This window comes from Sciurus carolinensis, chromosome X, assembly GCF_902686445.1.
Source record: "Sciurus carolinensis chromosome X, mSciCar1.2, whole genome shotgun sequence".
Classification (NCBI taxonomy): domain Eukaryota; kingdom Metazoa; phylum Chordata; class Mammalia; order Rodentia; family Sciuridae; genus Sciurus; species Sciurus carolinensis.
This window is the reverse complement of record NC_062232.1, coordinates 10,722,856-10,734,860: the sequence shown is the minus strand read 5'-3', so window position 1 is coordinate 10,734,860 and position 12,005 is coordinate 10,722,856. Positions and strand designations below refer to the sequence as shown.

Genomic DNA, 12,005 nt, shown 5'->3' with positions numbered 1-12,005 from the left:
TCTGAAAGGGGAATTTTTTTTCTAAAATTGAGTTCTGAAAGGAGTTTACTGTTTGTGGTATTATGTAAGAGGTTTTGGATAATAAAATGAATGCCTTATTGAATAATGAGATGATGTCTTTGATAGCAGTTTTTCCCCCAGAAACAGTCTTCCTTTGGATTGACTATGTATCCCTCTATCCATTCTTTTACTACCTCCTTCCAAGAAGGAATTAAGGTAACTTACAAAGATAGGTAAAATACAAACAAGCATAACTCTGAGTAAATGATGAAAATTAAGGTTAATATGCTCCCAGATCAGTTCTTCATTAAAGTCCTAGGTATGTTTAATCCAGTGATAGGACTTGAAATAGCTGAGTCTAGAGGATACTAATTAGCTTTTCTGTTCTCAGTCTTTCTCTCAAGAGAAATTATCTCTGCAAGTTTTGACAAGAATGTTTGTAGCAGGCATTTCAAAACTGAGTTCATTGTCAGATATACCTGAAGTAGATATTGGTATGTTGTCAATAGGAAAAGATCTGTGTGTCTGATATGATAGCCACTAGCCATGTATGTTATTTAGTGCTTAAAATGTGACTGGACTGGATTAAAATGTGTTACAAATGTCAAATATATGTGAGATTTCAGATTTGGTAAAAAATCTCAATTTTAAAAATTAACTACATTGAATTAAAATAGTAGTATTTTGGAGATATTCGGTTAAAGGCAGTTAGCCCTCTGGGGGTTCTACATCCATGAGTTCGACCAACTGCATATTTAAAATATTTGAAAAAAAATTATGTCTGTCCCCAAAATGTACAAACTTTTTTGTATATTCCCTAAGTAATACAGTATAATCACAATTATATAGCATTTACATAATATTAGGTATTATTAGTAAGATAGAGATGAATTAAAGTATATGGGAAAATGTGGGTGGATTATATGCTAATACTACAACATTTAAAATAAAGGATCTAAACATCCACAGATTTTGGTATGTGCGGTGAGTCTAGGAACCAGTCTTCCATCAATATTGAGGGGTGACTGTATATTAAAATTCATTTCACCTCTTCACTGCTCCTAGAAAGTTAAAAATTATGTGTGCTATGCATTCGTGGCTCACCTGTGTTTGTACTGGATAGCAACTTTCTCAAGGTATAGATTACAAATGTGTGTGTATTCATGCGTGCCAGCTCTCTGGTGGTTGCATGCTGAGCACATTCTTATCACTAATGCTTCTTCCTAAAGTTCGTTATGCTCCATGATAACCTTGGGAGGGTTCTGGGTTTACAAATAAACAGTCTTCTTGCACAAATGAAGAATCATAGCTTTAGAAATTATCCCAAGAGGATCAAGATTGATATTTGGTTGTACAGATTGAACAGCCTTACTTAACATTCTACCCTAATACAAACCATCATCATGTATCATCTAGATGTGCCTCTGCTCCTAGATTCTGAGTGGAACTGTTAGCTTTTCTGCCTCAGGGAGAAAGGGGAGTCTCATCTTCATGGTGTTAATTTTCCAAGGGATCAGTCTGGAGGCTTTCAGCTTTATGGACCTTTAAGTAGCTGTCGTCTACTTCAGATTTGGGATCTCCTGTTCTAATACAAACTGGCCAAATCATTCCAGTAGGCAGGATGCTTCTAGGTGACCCACCGTTATGGGTGTTTACCTTTGTGTTCCCTGATAATAGCCTCTGCCTCCCTTCCCCAGGGTTTAAGCTAATAAGTTCATCTTGATGCTCTTTTAAGGTATTCTACTTTGAATGTGTACTAGTAGCACCAGTTACTGAATTTAACTGAATTCCTTGGGTAATTGTTCTTATCATAGATACACATACACTAAGGCTTATGGGAATGAGGGTTTTCCATAAATTTGCCTTGATAAAGAATCTTCACTAGAGTTTTACTCTTGATAAATGTTACGATTTCCAAAAGATTTAGTTATGAGAAGTGTTAGAATTTATAATAGCTTACAATAAGATTTTCACAGCGAAATCAGGAAATGTGACAGTCCCTGGACAAACATTAATAAAGTATTAAATGTAAGTATCTTGGTATTTATAAAGTTGTCTTATTTCCTTGTGCTTTCTGATCCTGTAGTATCTATTTTATTTTAGTTTTTACACTACCATTTTCATTACTCATTTATAATATTGGGGATAACAAATTACTACATGAAACAAAAGGACTTGTTTATTTCACATCTGATTTTTTTCTTCTCTATTCCTCTTTTAATGTGTACTTTCTCTCAGATTGCTGCTAAGTGGGAAAAACTTACCTCTGTACTGATAGATGACTTTATTGGAACTGGAACTGAACAAGTACTTCTCCTTTTTAAGGACTCCTTGAACTCATTTAAAATAACAAATCTTGACAAAATAAATTATTCAGTGAGTTCTTTTGTTATATGTTATTTTAAGAGCTATATTAAGAAATTTTGAGTACTTAAGTGCGTTTGACCCACCATTTAAGTATTTGTGCTTTTATAGTTATACTTTTGAATTTTAAAAATATATAGATTGAATCTTTTAAATCTATGCATTAAATCAACAAATATTATACAAACTGAGTATATGTAAATTTGGAATATGGTATTTCTGATGGTCATTCAAATGATTTTAATATTATAAGTTAATTTTGTTGTTGCTTCTGGAAAATCAATTTTTATAACAATAAGCACAATACCGTATTAAGGAGTAAAATGAAGTAAAACTGCATTTAAAAGAAGTAACAGTTCAGAGTATCTTGAAGTCTTGAACATGAAATAAATTATAACTCTGCAGTTTCAGATCTGTGGAAAATCTTTCCAAACCTCAGATTTTTTTTTACTTGTAAGATGAAGATAATTTTTATTTTCTCTAGTTAAAGTAATAGAAAGCTAATAATCCAATACTTTTAAAGCAGTATTTTAAGTGGTAATAGTAATAGACATAGTAATTTTATCTAGTTACAAGAAGATAGGGAAATATAATTTGCCTTTCATAAAATTGAGGGTAATATTTTAGTGGATAAACTTTAATTATATTTTGTTAATCTTAAAATTTTCAATTTTATTTCAAAATTTTAGTTCTAAGGGTTTTTTTGATTTTTTTTTTTTAGAGTGATCCATTGACTCGTAATGAAGATGATTTATTTGAAGATGAACCAGAACATTGTTATTTGGTAATTCCAGCACTGGAAAAAAGATTAAAAGTTAGTGTCTGTATTTGTTTTTTGCTTTTGTTTTTTTAAATATTTATTTGTTCTTTTTAGATATACATGACAGCAGAGTGTATGTATTTTGACATATTATGCATACATGGAGCATAACTTCCCATTCTCATGTTTGTATATGATGTGGAGTTTCACTGGGCGTGTATTCATATATGAACATAGGAAAGTGATGTCCAATTCATTCCACTATCTCTCCTTTTCCTTCCCTTCCCTTCATTCTACTTTTGATTTTTGATGAATGCTATTCTGTTAAGGAAAGAACACTGAAAGAAATATGTTTAAAGTGTAAACAGCTCAGCACTTGGGGAAAATGGTATTTCAAAGGATCTTTACCTTTTGGCACCTGTGTAAAAGCTATCGTAGCATTACTTACAAATATGTCATCTAAAAATGACATCTCTTTAGAGTAAGATTGGGTAGATTTAATAAGCCTCATGAGACACAATATAAGATGCTCACTTTTGAAAACATTCTTTCTGGCCTATAGAATTGGTATACCACAGTATCTCTTTTGGAGAGAGGGATACCAAATAGGATAAATTATAACAAGTTATTTGACATGAGCAGTGTACCTTCATGTTTTCTGTAAAAAATTCTCTACAAAAGTCTGTTTTTCTGGGCTGGGGAAATAGCTCAGTCGGTAGAGTGCTTGCCTTGCAAGCACAAGGCCCTGGGTTCGATCCCCAGCACCACCAAAAAAAAAAAAAAAGTCTGTTTTTCTCCCGAATGTACATCCCCCATAAAATACTGAGACTGCAAAGAAATACTAAACAGAAACTAACAGGTACCTATGTAAAATAACCAATTTTAACATGTTCATGTTTATATTCTTATAGTTTTATTATGACTTGATGTAATTTACACAGAAATATGATTATAATATGAATGTTTTAACCTGCATTTTTGTTTATGTATATAAATATATTTTTTAATGTATAAAATAGCATGTAAATATATAAAAAAAGTTTGAAGAATAATGTTTAACATTGTAGTCCCCATGTAGATTCGACTATATTTTTTAATGTTTTGAGGCGGTGTTTTGCTCTTTACCCAGCTTGTCCTTGAACTCTTGGGCTGAAAACAGTCTTCCTTAGCCTCCTCAGTAGCTAGGACTGCAGGCGTGTGCCACTGTGCCTAGCTCTTTTATTACTCTTTAAAATCATATTTGCCTCCTCTTTATGTGTGTGTATACGTATTTGTAGAATCTTTTGAAAATTGTAAATGTTAAAATACTTCACTCCAAAGTATTTCAGCAAGAATCTTCTAAAAATAAGGACAATCTCCTATGTAACCACAATATCATTATCATAATTAGAAACTTAATCTTGCTGGGTGTGGTGGCACATGCTTGTAATCATAGTGGTTTGGGAGGCTGAGACAGGAGGATCATGAGTTCAAAGCCAGCCTCAGCATTTTAGCAGGACCCTAAGCAACTAAGTGAGACCCTATCTCTAAATAAAATACAAAGTAGGGCTGAGGATGTGGCTCAGTGGTTAAGCACCCCTGGATTCAATCCCTGGTACCAAAAATAAAAAAGAAAAGAAAAGAAAATGAATCTTTTTTTTTTTTTTTATTTACTTATTTTTTTTACGTTTACATAGGGTAATGATGTTTATTATATTTTTCCCCTCCCCCCCACCCCTCCCACCCCTCCCACCCCTCCCACCCCTCTTTTCCCTCTACACAGTCCTTCTTTCCTTCATTCTTACTGCTCTCCTTAGCCTAACTCTAAACCTAACCCTAAACCTAATGCTAGCCCCTCCCACCCCCCATTATATGTCCTCATCCGCTTATCAGCGAGATCATTTGTCCTTTAGTTTTTTGAGATTGGCTTATCTCACTTAGCATGATATTCTCCAATTTCGACCATTTGCCTACAAATGCCATAATTTTATCATTCTTCATTGCGGAGTAATATTCCATTGTATAAATATGCCACAGTTTCTTTATCCATTCATCAACTGAAGGGCATCTAGGTTGGTTCCACAATCTGGCTATGGTGAATTGAGCAGCAATGAACATTGATGTGGCTGTATCTCTGTAGTATGCTGATTTTAAGTCCTTTGGGTATAGGCCAAGGAGTGGGATAGCTGGGTCAAATGGTGTTTCCATTCCAAGCTTTCTGAGGAATCTCCACACTGCTTTCCAGAGTGGTTGCACTAATTTGCAACCCCACCAGCAATGTATGAGTGTTCCTTTTTCACCACATCCTCGCCAACACCTATTGTTGCTTGTATTCTTGATAATCGCCATTCTAATTGGGGTGAGATGAAATCTTAGGGTGGTTTTGATTTGCATTTCCCTTATTACTAGGGATGTTGAACATTTTTTCATATATCTGGTGATTACTTGTACATCTTCTTCTGTGAAGTGTCTGTTCATTTCCTTAGCCCATTTGTTGATTGGATTATTTGTATTCTTCGTGTAGAGTTTTTTGAGTTCTTTATAGATTCTGGAAATTAGCGCTCTATCTGAGGTATGGTTGGCAAAGATATTCTCCCACTCTGTAGGCTCTCTCTTCACATTTCTGATAGTTTCCTTTGCTGAGAGAAAGCTTTTTAGTTTGAATCTATCCCAGTTGTTTATTCTTGCTTTTATTTCTTGTGCTATGGGAGTCCTGTTAAGGAAATCTGATCCTGAGCCAACAAGTTGAAGATTTGGACCTACTTTTTCTTCTATAAGATGCAGGGTCTCTGGTCTGATTCCGAGGTCCTTGATCCATTTTGAGTTGAGTTTTGTGTAGGGTGAGAGATAGGGGTTTAGTTTCATTCTATTGCATATAGTTTTCCAGTTTTCCCAGCACCATTTGTTGAAGAGGCTATCTTTTCTCCATTGCATATTGTTGGAACCTTTGTCTAGTATGAGAAAATTGTATTTATTTGGGTTTGTGTCCATGTCCTCTATTCTGTACCATTGATCTACCTGTCTATTTTGGTACCAATACCATGCCGTTTTTGTTACTATTGCTTTGTAGTAGAGTTGAAGATCTGGTATTGCAGTACCCCCTGCTTCGCTCTTGCTACTGAGGATTGCTTTAGCTATTCTAGGTTTTTTATTCTTCCAGATGAATTTCATAATTGCTTGCTCTATTTCTGCGAGGTACATCATTGGGATTTTAATTGGAATTGCATTGAATCTGTATAGAACTTTAGGTAGTATAGCCATTTTGACGATATTAATTCTGCCTATCCAGGAACATGGGAGATCTTTCCATCTTCTAAGGTTTTCTTGAATTTCTTTCTTTAGTGTTCTGTAGTTCTCATTGTAGAGGTCTTTCACCTCTTTTGTGAGATTGATTCCCAAGTATTTTATTTTTTTCGATGCTATTGTGAATGGAGTAGTTTTCCTAATTTCTCTTTCTGAAGATTCATCACTTATGTATAAAAATGCATTGGATTTATGAGCATTGATCTTGTAACCTGCTACTTTACTGAATTCACTTATGAGTTCTAAAAGTTTTCTGGTGGAATTTCCAGGTTCCTCTAAATATATAATCATGTCATCAGCGAACAGGGATAGTTTGAGTTCTTCTTTTCCTATTCGTATCCCTTTAATTTCTTTGGTTTGTCTGATTGCTCTGGCTAGAGTCTCAAGGACGATGTTGAATAGAAGCGGTGAAAGAGGGCATCCCTGCCTTGTTCCAGTTTTTAGGGGGAACGCTTTCAGTTTTTCACCATTTAGAATGATATTAGCCATGGGCTTAGCGTAGATGGCCTTTATAATGTTTAGGAATGTTCCCATTACCCCAATTTTTTCTAGTGTTTTGAGCATGAAGGGATGCTGTATTTTATCAAATGCTTTTTCTGCATCTATTGAAATAATCATGTGATTCTTAACTTTAAGTCTGTTGATATGGTGAATGACATTTATTGATTTCCGAATGTTGAACCAACCTTGCATCCCTGGGATAAAACCCACTTGATCGTGGTGCACTATCTTTTTAATATATATTTGTATGCGATTTGCTAAAATTTTGTTGAGAATTTTTGCATCGATGTTCATTAAGGATATTGGTCTGAAATTTTCTTTCCTTGATGTGTCTCTGTCTGTTTTAGGTATCAGGGTGATATTGGCTTCATAGAACGAGTTTGGTAGGGTTCCCTCCTCTTCTATTTCATGGAATAGTTTGAGGAGTATTGGAATGAGCTCTTCTTTAAAGGTTTTATAGAACTCGGCTGAGAACCCATCTGGTCCTGGACTTTTCTTTGTTGGTAGGCTTTTGATGACCTCTTCTATTTCATTGCTTGAAATTGGTTTATTTAAGTTGTGTATGTCCTCCTCGTTCAGTTTAGGTAGTTCATATGTCTCTAGAAATTTGTTGATGTCTTCAAGGTTTTCTGTTTTGTTGGAGTATAGATTTTCGAAATAGCTTCTAATTATGTTTTGTATTTCACTCGTGTCTGTTGTGATGTTTCCTTGTTCATTCCGAATTTTAGTAATTTGAGTTAAGAAAATGAATCTTAATCTCTAAATCTTATCGATTTAGCCCATGTTGAAATGTATTTAGTTGTTATAAGCATGTTTTTTATATATCCTGTTTTCAGAATCCAATCAGTTTATCCCTACATTTGGTCATCATATCTCTTCTTGGTCTTTTCATGTAGAATAATATCCCCTTCTATCCTCCCCACTTGTTAAATGACTCTAATAAGGAGGCCAGGCCAGTGGTCACTCTTTTTGGATTTGTCTGTTTCTTTATGGTGTCCATTAAGTTTTTCTCTATCCCTGGGATTGGCAGACTTTCTAGACAGTAAATATTTGTACTTTGCAGGCCCTTTTAAAATTTTTTCATAGCTTTTTCAGTTATTAAAGTGAATTTACTAAATGCTTATTAAACAGATAAGAATGTGAATAGTAGATAAATAAAACAGTATAATGGAAGTAGAACCATAAAGGAAGAGATTGATATATTACAAACTTTTGCACCCTGAGCAAAGTAAATAAAAAGAAAAGTTGTGGGAAAAGATTGTAATAAATGACAAGGGATATTTTCTTTAATATAAATGTGCCTTCTTACACAGAATTGTTGGGAATATAAAGTGTCCCTACCTTCTTAAGGGGGAAACTTGTTATAGATATTAAAATGTGAATCACATGTGTCTTTTTACTATCATAGTTTCACTTCTAGAAAACCTAAGGATGAACATGAAATTTTGGGGGGTGGCATTAGGGATTGAACCAAGGGTCTTATGCATGCTAAGCACACAATTTACCACTGAGCAACACCTCTAGCCCCAAGATGATTTTATAAGTATGTTTATGTAGTGTTTATAAATAACAAGAGTGGTCAAAGTGTAAATGTACACCTTTAAGGATTATGGTGAATAAATCATGATATACATGAAAAATGGAATATTATATAGGTGCCAAGAAGAATAAGATATTTTTATACTGATTTAGAAATGATGCCATAATAGGGTAGTTTATGAAAGCATGTCTTTATAAGAGGTTTGATTTATGAAGCAGGCCAACTCTTCTGATTAAAAACAACTTGAAATAACAGATGAAAAAATTTTTAAGTTTGTTAAAAGTTCTAAAAACCTGACAGTATAAGAATAAATTATCAAACCAAAATTTCAAGTCAGGAACCCAGAGAAATAAGCAAAATATTGATGCTTCTTTTGCCCTGGGAGCATATTTGAGCCTTCATCAGTGACAGTGATGCCCCATGCACTTGGCAAAAATAAATATACCTCTCTGGAAATACATGTTTATCCCAGGCCTCATAGAAATCTCACATTTTATTATTTTTTTCAAAGAAAATGAGCCACTCAAAGAATAAGAGCACATAAAAAACAAGGCATCACAAGTAATTACTCACAGAAAATAACCAAATCTGTTTTTTCCAACTAAAGCTCAACAGATAACTAATAATTAAAGAGTTGAAAGAAATGCAAAAAAATTTAGTGAATCAGAATGTATTAGAAAAATTATCCAAAAAATCTCACAAAGACAAGGAAACTATGAAAGGCTAAATAAAGGAAAGGGAAAGCAGGGACAAATGGAGATGGAGCATAAAGAGAGTGTAGTGTCCTTCTTAAGAATCCATATATTCATAGCAGCTGTCAGTGTGGATATTGAAGTTCTAATGGTGGTAGCCATTTAAGAGGTTAGCAAGTTTTCCATACCCCCATTTTGTACATGAGGAAACAAAGAAGCAGAAAGGTTAAGTGGCTTGCAGAGCTAGAGCTAGAGTCCATTGTACTATTCTTTCTCCCATGAAATTTATTTTCCAATGAGTTATTGGAGGGGAAAAGGAGAGACCAGGACCTTGGAGAGACTTGTGAACATGGACAGGGACATTCCTAGTCGCATTGGTTGTAATTTTCCACAACTGTGTGTAACCCAAATGTCTACCAACAGAACAGAGATGTAAATCATAGTCATAAAATGGAAGGAATGATCTATATCTACTAGTAACAACGTGGTCAACTCTAAAATCATTCATAAAAAGTCCAGAAACAAAACACAAAAAACTAAAAATGTTCCTTAGGAATTCATACAAATGTGTTAAAATTATGAAGATAAGGAAGTTATTTTAAAAGGGCCAGTGTAGTGTTGTTCCAGGGAAGAAAAGAAGTTTGTGACTGTAGAGGGCTTACAGGCAGCTTGTAGAGTGCTGTTTTTTGACATGGGTGTTGTTATGTGGGTGTTGGCTTCATTATTAAATCTGTGTACTCTTTTGTATTGTGTACTCTTCTACCGTGTTTGATAGAGCTCACAATGAAGAACAAAAAAGCCAGGTTCAGTGTCGTCCAGTGCATGTGCTCCTTTATTGGGTTTTTGGTGGGTTTTTTTGTTTGTGAGGAAGAGAAAGAACACATTCCTTAACATATAACATGTAACATGAAAATGTGTTGGAAAGGTAAACCATCTATTGACTATGTATCTAGGTTTGTGTGTCTAAGAAGAGGAGGTGAGGCATACTTTTATATTGTTTAAATTTCTTATATATTTCTGTAGTTTTATAATAAAACTTCATAACATAAATTATCTAACAAGTCTTGTGATTCACTATTTAATCCTGGAGCAGGGAACATACTGAAGAAAGAAAGGGCAAGAGACCAAAGCTAGTATTCTGAGTGTTCATTTTCAATCTGTGCACATAATCCTTTCTTCTACTCCATACCCATCCAGCAACTCAGATTTGGCTATATATCTCTGATGAGTACATCTTCTATATAAGTCATGAATTACTGAGTGAATGAGTGATGCACTGTGAAAGATGAGTAGCTCACAGAACTAGGTCAACAAGAGTAGTGTAAAATATTTGATAGAAGTCTAAAATATTAGATAGACACTTTATATACTTTGTGCAATGAGGTGAGATATAGAAATAATTTAGTCTTCACCTTCCAACTTATATTCATTGATAAAAATAAAATTGGCTTGCCTGAAAGTTTAAGGAATCCAGAAGAGGAATGCATTTTGTTTTTTAAATATAGAAATACATGTTTTATTAAAAGCTAGATTAATACTTAAACAGCTTCAGATATCCATCTGAAATGAAACAACTTCTATCAGTTCAATGACAACTCTTTAAATTTTCAGCAGCACAATCTATTCCATGAATGTTTCATCCTTAGTGCTGAAATCTATTTATCTGGTATAATAAAAGGAATGTGTTGCTCTGTGCCCTGTTCAGACCTACATTTGTATTATTTTTTTCGGTAATTTTCAGTATTTTTTTTCCAGGAGAGTAGATTGTTGCAGTGAGTTTATTGACATAAAAATAAACTTATAACATGTCAGGGCTGTTACATGACATAAAAATAAACTTATAACATGTCATCTTTAAAATTTTGTTGTAAAAATTATATGAACAGAGAGTTTCAAACTATCATATTCAGAGTGATCATTTCTATTCATGATGTCTTTGCTTATATGGATGCTTAGTTTTGAAGCAGAAATTATTTCAACAAGAAAAATGTTTTTGATGAGGGTGAGAGTGTTCACAGAATTTGATTCTTAACCATATTGATTCCTAGTTACTTAATACTAAAATGAATGCTAATAGATTGGCATTCTCAGTTTGATACATAAACTCTATATTGTAGTTATTTGCTATATTTTCCTTTGAAAGAAAAAATACTTTTTTGTAATCAGTCTTAAAATCTATAAATAAAAATTTTTGCTCTGAGAAATATTCCCTGCTTTTCCATAGAAAAATGAATTGAAAAGCACATTTGGAGTACTTCCTGAATTAATGGTATGCCTGGTTTCATTTGAAATTATGACTCTGGCAACTATTTTTCTTTCTACTTTACAGGTTGGTTTGGCTTCTGTTCAGGAATTACAGCAGCATCTATTGCTTAAGGAGAAAATTATTTCAAAATCTTGGAAAGCTTTAATAAATATGGTTCAAGGGAAAGATGATAGTACATCAAGTGCAGAAGAGGTAAAATTAATCATGGCCATTTTATCACTTTATGCATCAAAAATCTGCAAGCAAGCTGTTGAAGAGTTATTTAAATTGGAATATTGGAATATATTAGAAAATACTGCTCAGTGGATCAAGAACAAATGTTTCAGGGATTATACTGGTGGACTTTTATGACATTGAAAAATATTTGATTTAGGAGCCAATATTTTACCTATTTGCATGCAATCCTATAGGATATTAAATCTTGGTTAATTAAATTAAATTTCAGTTATCAGAAACCTTAAGGAACAAGTTCTGTTGATTAAAAAAGATTTAACTATTAACTTTTTTATTTGTATGATTTAGATAGGAATTACTCATAAGTAAATATTTCCTGGATTTGTAAATAGAATATACTGAGCATTATTTAACCTTATATTAGTG

General features: G+C 33.5%; 1 protein-coding gene across 1 annotated transcript in view; it reads left to right on the top strand.

Annotated features, from left to right (window-relative positions):
• The window catches only part of Fancb (FA complementation group B), a 36,168-nt gene that overhangs the window by 9,110 nt on the left and 15,053 nt on the right, over positions 1-12,005 (top strand). Inside the window, exons 3-5 of the mRNA XM_047535101.1 lie at positions 2,239-2,376; positions 3,086-3,178; positions 11,469-11,597. Coding sequence (XP_047391057.1) covers positions 2,239-2,376; positions 3,086-3,178; positions 11,469-11,597 — 360 coding nt within the window. The remainder of the gene's footprint in view (positions 1-2,238; positions 2,377-3,085; positions 3,179-11,468; positions 11,598-12,005) is intronic.